Raw genomic sequence first — 15,565 nt, 5'->3', positions numbered from 1 at the left:
TCTGTAGTCAGAGCCACTGTATTCTGTCTTGCCTGATATGAGGCTGAACGTGCAAAGGTGTGTGTCTCGATTCCAGCTGCCTCCCTCTGCCTCAGTGGCGGCGGTGCACAAATGGACTGCCATGCAATCTCCAGGACGACCTGCCATGATTTGCGAGCTTGGTTGTATCTTGCTTCTCTTTCTCTCAAACTCTCTCTCTTTTTTTTTTTTTTTTTCCTCTCTCCTCTCTGTGGCAGTAACAATTCACTGCTATTGCCATGAACAGTGTTAAAGCTGCAGTGCAAAGAGGTGAAAGCTCTTTCGCATCCGTGACTGATGCGAGCAAAAGAAACCTGACCCTCCCTCCTTTGAGCAGTTGCCTCTCAGGACTGGGTTGCCCCAAGTGCAAACCTACCATTTTATTTAAACAGCTAGTGAGGATTGTGATGCTTTCTCCCACCCCTTTTCTACCTCCTACCTACCTCTTGACCGTGCGCCTTTTTAAATTGTAGACTTCCCTGTTCTGAGATCCATAGGGAGTGTGAAATCTGTGGGCTGCAGTCAGCTTTGTTGTCTCTGAAATGGTTTACCCTTCACCAAGCTGGCAGCTTTATACTGTAAAATGAGAGACAGCCAGGTGCTGGGGTGAATTGAAATGCAGTATTAGAGAAGTCTGAGGGGATGGTATGAAAACCTGCTTACCAAAGATGGGAAGCAGAGCTGGGCAGTCTGGCTCTGTGCCCTTTGGGGCCACTGTAGCGTACAGATTGAAGCCGGTCTGGTCTGCAGAGCTCTCCAGAGGGCCCTGCTCTTGTATGTCCCTTGTGGTATTGGAAAAATAAACACTCTGTAAAACCTGCATTTGTGGTTTCAATCCTCTTCTTCTGCAGCTCTCCCGGTGCTGCAGACTCACGATCTGCCAGGTTCGATGTTGTTTTGCCATAGCCAGGATGAGAGAAACTTATTTTTTGACAAGGTCAGTTCGGTTCGCCTTTGGCAGCACTCCCAAGTTCTTCAACCAACCCGAACAAAGAGGGGGCTGTCGTTGCTGCATAGAAACGACCGAATGAAGTTCAGACAGCAGCAGATGAGTGAAGGTGGTGCCCTCCTGCAGATCCTTCCTACAGCTCGGGTGAGGCAAAGTCTGGAAGATGCACCCAAGCAGCTCGGAGTATTGGATTCCTTGCTGGAGCAAAGTTCACTGCTGTCTGTCCCTTCCACGATGGCAGGGGTTTCTGACAGGTGCTTTATTGGGGCTAATTCACTGTATGCCATAGCGCATAGGGAGGTCTCTCATTTATTGGCTTAATACTTGGCCTCTGCTATTATATGGCTTTTTCTTTTAATGTCTAACTGTTGGGTTAATAGGTATTAATGCTGATTTCAAAGCAATGCAGTGGGTAGATGCCAGTTAAAGGACTTCAGAAACTACCAGCAAGCTTAGACTGTCAGGATGCTTCTCTCTGTGTTCTGGGCCGTGAGGCCTGGAAATCTTAGCACGAGCTATGCAATACTGTCCTCTGCGTGGAAGGACTGTCCTCTGACTGGTGGGACTTCCACAGGGCAGATGAAAATCTCATAAACTGGGCGTGAAGGCTGCTATATACACAGAAAACTATGGTTCATCTTCTACATCCAATTCACTCCTAGTTAACTGCCTAGCTTAGTGTGACAGTAGTGCATTGAATCGTGCCTCTAGGTCCTTGGCTTGTTTGGGAAGAACCCACCTAGAGCAAGAGGAAGGTGGGGAAATAATGGAGCCTTAGTAGTGTTGCTGAATATGAGGCGACGATCTGTTTAAAGTATGGGAAAAGAAGCATGGTTTTAAAATTTTTATAGTAGCAGTGCGGCAAGAGTTTTAGGTGCATATAAAGATTAGTCAGCTCTGTTGCTAACCTTCAGGGGTGAAAGCTGGCTAGGCACCTTTGGCCTTCGAAGCACTGATGCTTTGGCGTTTTGTCATTTATGGGAGTCACATCTGTGCTTGAGAAATTAGCCCACAGAACAGATGATTGGCTGTGCTGACACCAGTTTTGGAAAAAAAAGGTATTTATGTTGATTTTTTTTTTTTTTTTTAAATGCTATTGTAAGCTTTATTTTTACTCTTGCTGAGTATGTCAAGAAGTCTGGGTACAGCCGGATGAGCTTTTATGTTCAGTTAATTAAAATATATTGATCAGATTGTGGAAAACTTTGTAAACAAACCATTTAAATGTTAAGTGTAAATTAAAATTGCAAGACTGGGATTCCAGCAGCTCCCATGCCACTGGTGCAGGATGACAATAGCTAAGATAGCTGTCTCCAGAGTCAGAAAGACTGGAACACTTCACAGCTGGATGTAAGGTAAGCCTGAATACTTCTGCTTGAATTTGACACTGATCTAGAATGAATAACGCTTAAATATTTTCTCTGTGATGTTTTTCTAGTAAGTAATAGCCTCTGTCTTGCAAAACAATGGAGTGTGTCCTGTCTACCTCTTGCATTGAGCTAAGCAGCGCTCCAGTGTCATGCTGCAGGCCTGGAATGAGCTGAACAGCTGGGAAGGGGCAGCAAAATCCATCCCCCCCTGAACCAACAGAACCGTTTGCAGCTGTGAAGATCCCAAAACAATTACAGGTATATCTGAATGCTCCGAGAACTCGTTTGCACATACCTGCATTAGGACCCTGCTAATCCACACATCCCACCATAGGAGCAGTCATCCTCCACTGCTCAGCTGAGATGCAAGACCTTAATGTTGTACCAAGTTTTAGTCTTAGTAAGACTTTTCTGTTTTGAAAACCTACCCCAGAGTACCCTACAAAAGTAGCATTGCTTTTATAAATGAACAAAGTATGCTTTAGGATGCGATGTTGATGTTTCTTGTCAGATGCTTACCACTGTGCCACCTCCTGGTTGCTTTCTAGCAAGATCCAATCGGCCTGTCTGTGTGTGCCTCTGAACTGGTTATACAAATTATTCTGTTAGCATCTGGTAAAAATCCTGCCTTCTCCTGCCACCCAGTCACAGGTGTGAAATGGGGAGGCTTAGCTAGCTGCTGTTTTGTGATCCTCTTGTAGTGTCGGGTACCATGCAAATGCAAAGATCAGTGGTGTTTTACTTAGTGAATAGAGGGGCCAGAAAACCATTGTTTTCCGTGGGTGTGGGGGGATTACTTTTAACAAAAAGGGTTCCCTTTCCCCCACACCCAGAACTAAAACATAATTTTTCCCCCAGAGAGCAGACAAAATGCATTTTGTCAAAAGTGACTTCAGCATAAAATTGCTCCTCCTCCCAGAAGTGATTGTGAATGTAGCTGTCTCCATAGGAGTTGCTGCAGCTGTCTGGTAAGGAGTGGGAAGACAGCGTGTCAGAGGTACTTGAATGAAGGCTAGTTGTATTGCTTTTTCGTCCATGCCTCTGGTAATACTGTTCTGGGCAGCAGACGACAGTCCAACTGCCCTTCTGCGTGGTAGGCTGTAGGCGCTCACTGGACGGCAGAACTGGGCTCGTGGGGGGCTGGTATTGGCAGAAGGCTCATTTGGTACAAAATGCCGTAACAGGGAGATGAAAGCCACCCCAGGTCTGCTCGACAGCGGATGTAGGAGGCCTGTTTGTTATACAGTGTTTATTAAGTAGATTCAGTCTTATATATGATATACAGATTCAAAAGAAAAAAGGATTCCACATACTTATGAAATCAGTGCATTTAGCAAGTAATACCATGGAGATAACAGCTTGATTAACAGCTCATTGGTCTTTGTTAAGTGAGGGGAACAGGGAGTTGGCCTGTGCTAATCATTCCACAAACAGAACAGAATTAAGTTGCATCACATATATAATAGACACACGTTCTAAGAATTAAAATATTAAGCCACATTTACTGGAAAAATCCACAGTATATAACACAAATCATTTGTATAGAGCTCATTGAGGAGGAAGTGCTCATCTGCTTAAAAGAGCCACATTGAGTTGCATAGGTGCCTAGCTGCAAAAATATCATTTAGAAAGGAATCAATTGATTACGCAATAAAGTGTCACCTTAGAAGTTGGATTCTCTTCCCCTGGTGGTTTAAGTGCCATGTTTGCTACTCGAGCCCCCTGGAAAGTACTGGCTTTCCAAATGGGGCGTCTTCGACTTCATTCGGGGACCCCCGTGTCTCCCGAGGGACTCCTCTCCTACCGTTTTATTCTGAAATCAGCATTGGGGATGACTTGACCAGGCGTGCGGGGACGCGCGTCTCCAGTTGTGCTGAAGGAAAAAGCAGGTTCTTCCCCCTTCCCCAGCTGTTGTGATTGCTGCTCTATTCAGCTTGGATTCAAGTCCAGCTGAGCAGCTTTTCCTTCGTGCCTTGGGTACCAGGGAAGGAGGCTGGTGAAACAGCACCCTCATACGGTTCTGTTTCCATGCGGGGTCCTGGCTGTCGGTTTTTCAGTGAATTCTGTCGTATCAGGTCTCAGGTTTTTAGACCAAAGCTATTTCTTAAGTTGACCACTCAAGATAGACTAGATTGTGCAAAGAACAAATCTGTTACAGCACATCTCAGCATTGGGCGGGGGGAGGGATGGGGGGGGGGGGTTTTGTCTTTTAAGACGGTGAAACATTTCCGTGAGAGAGAAAGTGAGTCTGTGGCTTTCTTAGGCAGATGAACTGGGTGAGGTGCATCTTCCTCTTCAACAGCAGGTCTTGCAGAACACACAGGGGCTGGGAGTTCTGTACATGTAAACAGTACACTTTCACTGAGTCCAAAATTAGGAGCAAAAATACAAAGGTTCACATTGGTCTTAGGTAGATACAGGCGAAGAACTGAGCTGTACGGCTCTGAAACAACCAAACAAAAGTTTTCTAAAGCACCACTAAATTATATAAAAATCAGACCATGGACGGATTGTAGTTGGTATTCTGGTGAAATACTATGCTACCTTGTAAAAAGTTTTACAAAAAATTACAAATCAAAAGTATATTATTTAACCCTCTGAGTTCAAAGCAGCATTTTTGTAAATGAACTGGTACTAAATCCTACAGCCGCCCGCCGGAGGGGAGCAGCCCTCTGCACTGGGGAGGGAGGTACAAGTCGCATCTGCTTGGCATCCCGTGAACACTTCTTCCTCCGCCTGCTGAAACGCGGCGTTGGGCACTGGACAGCCCACGCGTGCCCGTGAGGAGGATCCCCAAGGAAACAAAAATCGTGTGTTTTCTTGATCACTGAGATTTTTTTTTTTTTTTTTTTTTTTTGTCCCCCAGACCATCCGCTAAACTAGGGCTCTCCTTTCAGCCGTCACGAAGTCTGGAAAGCCAGTGTGTTCTGCTCCTGCTCATTGCTTCTGCCTGAGAATCTAACTCGGAGATTCCTAGTCCTGTAGTATCTAGGGAGAACTGAGGATCGTGGCTGTGAAACGACAGGTTTTGCACACAGAAGGGCCGATATCGAGTAAGGACCAGTTAAAGAGCACTGAGATGTCCTGTGGAGCTAGCTCCAAAGAAACTACAGCTGCAGCTTACCCAAAAAAACAACCAAAAAAAAAAGTTCCCTGACAGAAATATGTAGTGGATCCCATTTGTTTCACTTGTCACAGATGCTGCTGTCACCAGGGCTTCAGACATCTGCGCGTGTACCCTCCAGCTGCAAGCTATGAACATCAGTCGGTGTCGCCGGGTGGGTTGTCCATTGTTTTTCCTACGCGAGCCAGAGTCTCAGCTCTGTTCAGCCAGTGTTTGAAACGATTTAAGAGCTACTGAACTTTTAACACATGCGCTAAGCCAAGTTCCAAGGTGATCTGGTAAAGACAGCTAGAACCGGTATAAATACAGCTCGAATCGAACTCTCGCTGCCGTTGATCTCTTTGCAATAAGCCCCTGGGCAACCCCTTTCTTAGTTAATTGGCTGGCAAACTTATGGCTACATGTTCACGATGGCCTCTTAAGGAGCAGAGGCAACAATTAAGTTATCTATAGAGAGAATTCTGGGACAGCGATTGTCTCTGCCTCTCTTTCTTTAACATTAAGACTTTCACAAATGGCTGTGGTTACATTTCGTAAAGGGTTTGTTACTTCATGGTATTCACACAAAAATAAATATTTACATAAATTCAAAGTATGGGGGGGGCGGGGGGTGGACAAACCAAGCAGGCTTGCGAAGTGCTGGGAAAGTGTCTGTCCGAAGGTCTGGATGTGCATGGTGGTTCTTTACTCGGCTGCCTCGACCTTGGTACTGGCCTGCCCTCCCCGTAACTTGGCCTGGTCGGGACGTGCCCACACACTTGCCCCTTTTGGCTTGTGTTGGAATGAGGGGCGCCAAGTCTGATCCGCGGCAACCCCCCCACCTTCTCCCTGGGGGGACTCTGACTGTAGGCCACGGTCAGGAGCTGAGTCCCCTTTCTCCAGCAGCTGGGAAAAGTTTCCAGGTTTGGGGGGAAAAGGTCAATGCAATAGGAAATCCCTTCCAGTGCTGAGCTTGGGCAGGTTCTTGTCTAGAGAGCCTGAGGCCTTGGCTCTCCTAAAGCGAAGAGCAGGGCTTTGTTCCTCAGCCAGCACTGCTTGTCCCCTCTGTTTTATGGGGTGGGATTTGGTTAAGAAAAAGCTTTCCAAAAATACGATGGAAGTTCGGCCTCTGCCACCTGCAGCGGTTGAAACCCCTGGGTTAGCACGGCTGATTTCTGCAGTGCAGGCCTGACCCCCGCAGAAACCATCCGCACCAAGACAGGCTCGTGACAAGTTGGTCTAAAAGGAGTTGGAGAAGGAAACCACCTGCACTCCAAACGCTCGCCGCCGCCGCGGCACTCATCGAGGGCTGCTTCTCCTGGCTCCTGCCCTCCAGAGGAGAGCAGGCCTGGGTTTCCGCCAGCACTGGGAAGGGAGGAGGCGAGGAGAAGTCTCATGGGTTCTCCGGCAGCAGTTGCTGCTGCTTTTTATGGCTACAGACCACGTTGCATTGCTTGGCCCTGCTCGGCATCGATGCCCGAGCATAGTCCCTGGTTTAGCAGCACTGGTGATAGGTATTGCACTGAGCAAAGGGAAGTGCCTTGGTGTGGGGGGAGGGAAGGGGCTGAGCAGTGGTAATCAGGCCTATCTCTTTTTCACACTTTAGGAATTGTGGGCTTATTCCAGGACTGTTCCTGGGGGGCTCCAGGGCCTGCAGGGAGCCCCTGGCACTGCTGCTGAGCGTCTCCTGGCCTCTGCTTCCTTGGGAACGGCTCGTGGGGCTGGAGCGGCATGCCTTGCCTCCCCAAGCGCCTGCCCTACCTCTTGTTAGTCCCAGGTGCCTATCCTAAGCAGCTCTGTCGCTGCTGCCCCAGCACTGGCTTCACATGCACGTGTGAAAACAGCCTGGGTTTCAAGGAGCGATTGGATGGTTTTTGATCGTGCAGCAGCAGCAGCGCACCTTCCTTTCTCGGAGCAGAGAGGGCATCAGGCCAGGCGAGGTGTCGAGCTGCTGGCTTAGTGTCGCGCTCCTCCACGGCCTCCGCGTCTCTGCCGAGCAGTCAGGCTATGCATCATGCACGCGTTCGGGGGTGAACCGTTAAGAGCCAGATCGGGGAGTCCTGGAAAAAGCCCACAATGGAGTGTGAGGTAGAAAACAGATCATGAACGCAGGACAGTGTTTCTCAGATGTCTCCTTGTTTTCTCTTTTTTTTTTTTAATTTTCAATTTTAAACGAGTGAAAGAGAGAGAGAGGTCCTTCTGGTCGGAGGTCTACTGAGCTTGCTGGGTCTCTGCAGGAAATATCAGATCCCACTGCTGCTGCTACAGGACTGCTTAGAGATCAGGTCTAAACAGGGCGCTCCTTTCTTCCTTCTTCAGCTTCCACCTAAGCTTATGGGAGGCCGAGCAGCCCGGAGGCTGCCGGGCTCGCGGACGACCGCCCTGCGGGACCCGGGTTTCCAGGAGGAGCGGCGTCGCTGCCCAGCCGTTAGTAGTGTAGTGACATGGAATGTGTTATTTCACAGGAGTAAATGCCTTCTCATCAGACGGACACACAACTGGCAACCTGTACAAACTTAAACGAATCCATTTTCAGAAAAATAAATTACTAAGGGGAGAGGAGGGTCCATTTCTCAATAAATATGCGATTCAGCTCACCTAAGACTGGAAAGGTAATTATCTGGGGGTGGAACTCTAACAGTGGGGTCCACAAAGGGTCTCCTAAATACAGCTGCAGCCCCAACCTCCCCAGGCTCCCTTCCACCCTAGAAAGTCCCGCACCCGTCCAAGTCGCACGTTTGGCTTTTGGTCTGTGCAGTATGGTTCGAAAATGCGTCTTTGTGCCCAAAGTCCCAGGTGCTCGGAGTGTGAAAGAAAACGGGTCTCTCGGATCCCACCTCTCAAAGGAAATGTACCACCCGCATGGTGGGAGGACGATGGTCGGTCCTGAGCAGGACACGAGCGGGAGCCTCTTTCTAGAGGATGTCAATTGTCTTCTGACAGAGGAGCTACGCGGACGCCCGGAGTCAGTTCTGCTGTAAAATGAGGTTTTCCAGTTCATCTGCCGACCGGAGGAGAAAAGCCGCGGACTCTCGGTAGGCGGCGGTCCGCCGCCGCACCAGGGCAAGGACCTCTGGCTAGCGGGGGATGCCCTGCCGCACCGCGCTGATCTCCGTGGGGCTGAGCTGGGCGGCCTGCATCCCCCTGCTGGTGCTGTTGGACGGGGCGGTACTGGATGCCCCCCCTTTCATGCTGAGATCAGTGGGACCTGCAAAGGGAGAGCAAGGGAGGGCGTCAGGAGTGGAACAGGGCCGGCGGCTGCCCCAAAGGGCACGGCGGGCCCGAGGAGGAGACGCGCGGCTCCGATTTTGCTGCTGCACCGTGCATGCGTGATGGGCACACGTGAAACGTCAGCCGTCAGACGCGTGCTTGCTGTCCCCACCCCCCCCCCCGCCTGCAAGAGAGGCACGAGGCTCAGGCAGAGCTGTTTCTCCATGGGTGGCAGGGAGAGAAACACCTGCTGCGTGGGTGCGAGAGCCCGTCCCGCTGAATCGCAGTGGGGAGCTCGGCTGGGCTAGCCCCACCGGCAGGGAGACGCACGCCGGGCCCTGGGGCGGTCGTGCCTCCTGCGGTTCGGAGCCGCTCGCAGCGCGCTGCAACCCGAGGACGCAGGAGGCTGCTTTTTGGCTCGTCTCTCGAGGTGACCGGCCGCGGCTGCCCGGGGTCAGTTCTGGCACAGGGTCAGCCGCAGTCCCTTGGTGCTCGGGTGCACTGGGCAAAAGGGCTCCCACGCAGATGCTCCATCAGACCCAAACCAACGGCGTCTTCTGCCCGTCCTCAATGAACCCCCTTCCCCCGAGGGGTTGAGCGAGCCCCCAGCCTGCACTTGCTGACGTGCAGGAGTAGCTAGGAGCAGGGGTCTGGCCCCGCCACCGTCCCTAAGCACCCGCCCATCTTCCATCTGCTTTCGCGTCAGGGCCCCGCGCTGCAGGGAAGGGAGGGACGGCGTCCGCGCTGCGCAGGGGCAGCCGCAACCTGGACGGTGCATGGGGGAAACGGAGCAGCGCAGCGTGCTCGGGAGGGGGAGACGCAGGCAATGAGGCGCCCGGCAGGAGAGCTGGTGATTAGGCCTGGGAGGAGGAGGAATGGCTCGGAGCTGCTGCTGGGCTGAGTGAAGAGCACAGGGGGGCAGGAAAGGTGACCCCCCTGCAACGTGCACCAGGTTTGGACCCAGGCGGGTATCAGCAATGGGAGGGCAGGGATGGGCAGGAATGGACACCGCCCAATTTGGGGGGCGAGAGCAGGAAAGGGAGACTGGGAGCTCACCCGGGTCGTGGGCTAAAGAGCGGAGGTGGCCCCGGAGGGATGAGAGAAGCAGAGGCTTTTGCTCCGTTTAGGCCGAAGCGGTGCCAGCCCGCGCTGAGACGGCCGAGCCGGGGCAGGGTTGGATGCCGAGCTGGCTGTGCGCACGAGCCCGGGGGGCTCCCAGCAGGTAAGAGCAGGGGAGCACAGACCCACCATCGGGGGCAGGGGAGTGTGTGGGGGAGCGGAGGCACTGCTGAAATGGCACAGGACAGGCCTGGGAGCCCGAGCAGAGGACATGGGCGTGCGTCCAGGAGCGTGGAAGGGGAGGGCTGAGTGAAGCAAGGACAGCGGCAGCAGAGAGGAGAAGGCAGCAGGCAGGCGACCGGAGCCGTGGTGCAAACCGGAGGAGGAAAATGGGGAAGTGGCTGAGCTGGAATCGCGCTGGCCGGGGAACGGCAGCTCCGGTGCAGAGGGGCTGCAGGGAGATGGGGGCTGGGGGCATAAGAGGGGCCAGATCCGTGCTGGCTTCGTCCTAGCAGGGGAGTGGGACGCCGTCGAAGGTGGGGAGGGGAGGGGAGATGGAGAGGATGTGGCAGGAGTGCGCTCTCTTGCCTTTAAAGGAGCTGGCTGGCAGGAGCCCGGGCAGGGGCAGGGGAAGAGGGCTGGGAGACGAGCTCTAAACATGGACAAGACGGGAGCGAGCGTGCTGCGTGCCGGGGCCGGCTGTCGGCGGAGCAGCACCCGGAGGAGAAGGGCCCCGAGCCCCAGAGCCTGGACGGGAAGTGTGGGCCCCCCGGTTCTAGCTGCAAGGATTAGGTCTCGGCAGCTGGGGCCTGGGGCAGGATCTTCGTTCCGGGTTAAGAGGCATTAGTGAGGGATGATAACAGTTAATCCCAGACAGGCATCTCTCAGGACTCCGGAAATCACATCCGTTCAAATCCTTGCGCCCGCCGGCTGGGGCGGAGCCGGGGCAAGGGCAGAGGAAGAGGAAGGAGGCCGAGGCGCGGAGCGGGGCTGGGAGAGGCCTCGTGGCATGTGGCCCCACAGGGGCCTGGAGCCCACCCCTCCGCGGGGATGCGCCCTCCTGCCTCCCAGCTTCCCCCAGGCTGTGGCCCTGCCTGACCCCTGCTGCTCCGGCCTGTCCCCGCTCTTTTTGGCGTGGATGGTTTGCTGCCACTTGGATGCCGATGCTGCCGGCATCATCTGACCCCAGCTGACTCCTGCCCCTCGGGCGGGGGGCTGGACCCGAGGATCTTGCAAGGTCCCTTCCAGCCCTGATGTCTACGAAGTCGGCCTGACCGTGCCCCCAACCTCCTCCTCCCTCCAGCCCCCTGCTCCCTCGCCGCCAGGACAGGGGCGGTTTTCTCTCCCTGCTCGGCTGCTTTCCCAGCCCGCAGGCAGACGCAGCCCTCCTTAGGGCGGAGGGAGGGAGGTGGGGGGAAGGGACCCCCTCCAAGCAGCCCGCGGATCAGGGTGGCCTCTGTTAATCATGAATGCCTGGTCCATGTTCTCTCTTCTCAAGGTAAAGACGGTCCCCTGCCACGGTCCTGCCCTTGCTTTCCAGGAGCCTTCGCGGCTGCTGGGGCAGAAGAGGTGGGCCCTGGGCGGGGACCCCGTTTGGACGGACAGAGGGGAGATGCGATGCTGGAGGAGACCGGGCAGCGCTTGGCCCTGCCGCCTGCTTCCCGGCCACGTCGCGCTTACCGTTACTGTGGTTCCCTGTTTGGAGCGAAGTGGGTGGCTGGAGGCTGCCCCCGAGGGTCCCGTAGCCACGGTAGCTGTAGTTCAGGCTCCCGTTGATGTAGACCGGGTCCTGGGAGTAAGACGAAGCTGGCAGTGAGTAGGAGGAGTGGGTGATGGCCGTGGAGTCGCGGGAGTGCTGCTTGTCCAGAGCGATGGGCTCGTCCTGCGGCAAGGGAAACGCGCTAGTGAGTGCCAGGAAGGGCCTCGCGGCGCAAGGGGCGGCAAAGGCAGTGTCGACCTTCGTGCATCCCCGTTGGCTGCGAGGCCTTTGGTGGGCAAGCGCCTCCCGGACACTCGGACCACCTGGACTCCTCCCTGCGATGCGCATGACGCTCCCGCCGTCCTCCTTCCCCTGGGAACGTGCGCAACTTGCCCCTGCAAGGGCTGCCGCTCCCTCCCAGTGCCGGGAACGCCCTAACTCCCTCCCGGCGCGCCCCCAAACCTTCGCCCTGCTTGCTCAGCCCTTCCCAATGCATGCCCTGCACGCACGGCCCTGCGAGCGGCTGCTGCTTCCTCCCCCTCGCCCCAGCGCCTCGGAGCAAGTCGCCCTGCAAGAGCTCTGCTGACCCGGGCTGGGCCTTGGAGCGAGTCCCCTGCCGTGGCTGGGGAAAAGGCTGGTGAGAGCGCACCCGGCGCGCGGAGGGAGGGCTACCGAGATCCTACCTGGGATGTCTGGTAGATCTCCAGCCGCATTCTCTTGGCTGCTTTCCGTGTTTCGCTCTCGCAGGCGGCTGCCAGGATGTTTTCTGCCATGGCTGAGGTCAGGTGGGGTGGGGTGGGCCTGGTCTGCACGGGGAGAAAACCAGAGAGCCTGTGTTTTGGGAGATGTGGAGGGAGCGAGTGGTCTCGCCGCCCCTGGGCTCCCCGGGCTGCGTCGTGGGCACAGAAACCTCCGTGTCCTAAATGACAAGCTAATATTTGAAAAGCGAGGCACCAGAGGCTTCAGCCTGGTGCTCCCCTCCAGGTCCTGCATCTCTGTGGTAGGAACAGCCCTGGCTTTGTCCCAGGATAACTGTTCAGATGCGCTTCGCGGTGTCGGGCTGAACTGTTAGGACTTCTCACCCTGTGAATCTTTCTAGGATTTATCCCGGGGCAACGGACGTGGATGTCCGAACAACTGCACTTTGTCCCGGGATAAAATGTTTTGTCCTGGGCAGGGCGAGGGGAGGCTCACCATCTCCATGCCGTTCTTCTTCATGCGGCGGCAGGACTTGAGGTAAGTGCGAATGCGCTTGCGAGCCCGCTCCTGGAACTCGGGGAACTGCCGGCTGCAGGACTCGATGATGGCCTGGATCTTCTCCTTGGGCTGCTTGGAGATGGGAACCATCCGGTCCAGATTCTCGTCCACAAAGAGACGCACAAACATCTGCAAAGAGAGCGGACAACGTGCCCGGTGAGCGGGCCGCGGTGCAGCTCCGGGAAGGCCCGGCCCCGCCCGGCCCGGCCCGGCCCGGTGCCCTTACGTTGAAGGCCTTCAGCCGCTCGGGATCCATCCCCTCGGAGTCATTGATTTTGTCATTGTCCTCGTGGTCATCGTGGTCGTCGTCGTCGTCGTCGGCTGTTGGCGCTCGGCCGACGGTCAGGTCTTCGGGGCAGCCGCTGACCTCGGTCTTGATGGAGTCATAGCTGCCGGAGCTGTAGGGGGGAGACTGAGAGAGGAGAGGGCGTGTCAAAACCATGAGTGCCCCGGGCCCGTCCCCTGCCCGGCTGGACGTCACGCTCCCTGCCCAGGGAAAGGATGCAGCTGCCCCCAGCTCTGCAGCGCGGACCAGCCAGGAGAGGGAACGCGCAAGAGGTGCAAGCGCTGGATGGTGACAGCGGCGGAGACGCCGGGTTTGGGTCCCCGCCAGCGCTGGCCTCGTGCTGCGCGTGCAAACCTGGAGATGCCAGCAGCAGCCTCAGGCGGGGGGGACGTCCTGTTTTCAACCGGGTTTAAGCCACGAGGGTGCCTAACTCCCGTGGGCAGGGGGCTCGGTCCGGCGGCCGAGCGAGAGAAGCCAGGGAGCCTCTTAAGCAGATGCTCTATGAGGAAGCCCCTTCCCGAGGTGCTAAACCCAGGCGGGAGATGCACCAGCACCAGCACCAGCCTGAGCCCGTCCTCACAGCCCACAGACCGGGCCGTGCCCGCGGCGCCTTGCGGCCGTGGGCCCTACCCCGTGTGCCGTGGGGCTCGGCGCTCTCCTGCCCGGGAGACGCTCGCTGCGACAGGGCTCGGGGTTGGGAGTCGGTTCCTGGGAAGAAGCCAAGCGCATCTGCTGGCCCAGCCTCATCGGTCGGGGCAGGGGGCCGCGGCTTGCCCCTCCTCGCGCGAGACGGGGACATAAGTTATCTGGGAGCTGGTTTCTCCGCGGCGCCTGCTGCGGCAGGGTCGACAGCTGACCCCGGATTTATGGCTGTGCGGCGCAGAGCGGGAGCCCGCCGCGGAGCCCGGCTCTGCCGAGACCTCACAAAGGGCTCGTCGCTCACGCTGCCCGCGGGTTTCGCTGGGCGGGCGGAGGGCGGGGGAACGACTTGCACACGGGCTGCCCGAGGGGGGCTGCTTCCCGAGACGGGGAGGGGCGCTCCCGTCGCTAACGAGGGGCTCTGGGCCGGGGGCTCGACGCCGGCTCGACGGCCCTTGCTTTCCCTGACCTCTGCTAACCGAACCGTCCTCCTCGGGGCCTTCTTCTTGGCTGCGGTGCCGGCCCCGGAGCTGGAGCGGGGCCAGACGCAGCTCCGGGCCCCGGAGCGGGAGCGGGGCCAGAGGCAGCTGCTCTCCAGCAGCTCCTGGGAAATGGCCGAGTTGGGCCGCGCTGCGTTCCCCTTCCCTCCCTAGAAGGGAATGCATCCAGCTCTGCCCCCCCGGCTGTGCTTCCCTCCCCCGCCGCCCCTCCCTGCCCTGTGCCCCGAGCAGGTGCGCGCCGTGCGCCCGGCTCCGCGCGGCCTGCCTCGCCGCCGGACGCACCTCTGCCGTCGTCTTCGCCGCGTACTTCACCCGGCTCCGCAGCCCGTCCGCGCTGCAGCCGTCCGACGGGTAGGAAGGAGTGACGTGGGCGGGCGCGAGCTTGTCGCACAGGTTGATGGGCTGGTCCTCGGCCGAGGCGGCGAAGTCCATGGGGGCGGCCGTGCCATTGCCGTTCATCTCGGGGAAGGCGCTGTCCCCCTGTGTGCTGCTGGAGGTGGAGGGGTTCAGGGTGGAGGAGCCGTTCCCGCTGCAGCTCTCCGACGACGAGTCGTCTGCAACACAGGAGGACGCGTCACCTCGGGCCCGTGACCCTTGAGCCCCGGCGCCCCGAGGATGGGGCGGCCCGTCCCCTGCCCCTCAAGGGGATGAGGCGCCGGCCGCCTCACGGTGCCAAAGGCTCCTATCCAGGCAACCGGGAGCCCCGTGTGCCGCGCGCCCTGCTCACGCATGAACGGGGCTGGGTACCGCCGGGCAGGCCCCCCCGCGGCAGCTGGCAGGTGGAGGGGCAGCGCTCCCCTGCGCCAAGGAAGGAGCTGGACTTTATCACGCCGGCTGCGCTGGGGCCTCCCCGCGGAGCCACCCCGGGACTGCCGGCCCGCGGCTCCCCTCCCCCAGGAGGAAGGGCAGCCCTCTCCCTTCGAACGGGCTTTGCTTGAATAAGGACTTTGGAATTTGGCCTCCTCCTGTGTCTGTGCCGTGGGAGGGGACGGGGACGGGGACGGGGACGGGAACGGGACGGGTCCCTTGTGTGGGATGGTTCGACTCCTGCCCGTCTCCGCAGAGAGGTTCGGGCACCGGGGCTGGCCGGAGAGACCGGCTGCCCCGTGGGCCCAGGCTGGAAGGAGCAGGCGGGGGCCGGCGGGAGCCCTGCGCGTGCAAACAGGCCCCCGTGCCAGGCCAGGCTGCAACGAAGGCTCCTGCAGAGCCCGTGCCCGGTTCCTCGGGCGGGCGGAGGCCGGCTCCCGACTCCACGCGGGGGCCCAGACCTGTTCTGCGCTGGAGGATGCGGCGTCCCTTCCTCCCCCGCGTGGCCGACCTTGCTCCCAGCTCCTCTCCCGGCTCGCCGGTCCCTGACACCTACCTGCCTGCCCCCACGCACCTGTCAGGCCCCCTCCCTTCCAGGGGCTCCACCTCCTACATGCACGCACATGCATGCACATGCACATGCACACACGCACAGTCTCCCCCCCTCC

General features: G+C 57.3%; 1 protein-coding gene across 1 annotated transcript in view; it reads right to left on the bottom strand.

The window, feature by feature from the left end:
• Positions 1-8,511: 8,511 nt before the first annotated feature.
• The window catches only part of NOL4L (nucleolar protein 4 like), a 47,530-nt gene continuing 40,476 nt past the window's right edge, over positions 8,512-15,565 (bottom strand). The window contains exons 5-10 of the mRNA XM_006030484.3: positions 14,373-14,644; positions 12,892-13,077; positions 12,603-12,794; positions 12,092-12,214; positions 11,390-11,591; positions 8,512-8,648 (exon numbers count right to left, since the gene is read on the bottom strand). Coding sequence (XP_006030546.2) covers positions 8,518-8,648; positions 11,390-11,591; positions 12,092-12,214; positions 12,603-12,794; positions 12,892-13,077; positions 14,373-14,644 — 1,106 coding nt within the window. The 3' untranslated portion in view covers positions 8,512-8,517. The remainder of the gene's footprint in view (positions 8,649-11,389; positions 11,592-12,091; positions 12,215-12,602; positions 12,795-12,891; positions 13,078-14,372; positions 14,645-15,565) is intronic.

This window comes from Alligator sinensis, unplaced genomic scaffold (genome assembly GCF_000455745.1).
Source record: "Alligator sinensis unplaced genomic scaffold, ASM45574v1 scaffold1032_1, whole genome shotgun sequence".
Taxonomy (NCBI): domain Eukaryota; kingdom Metazoa; phylum Chordata; order Crocodylia; family Alligatoridae; genus Alligator; species Alligator sinensis.
Note: the sequence above shows the minus strand (reverse complement) of the source record. Positions and strands in the feature narration are given on the sequence as shown.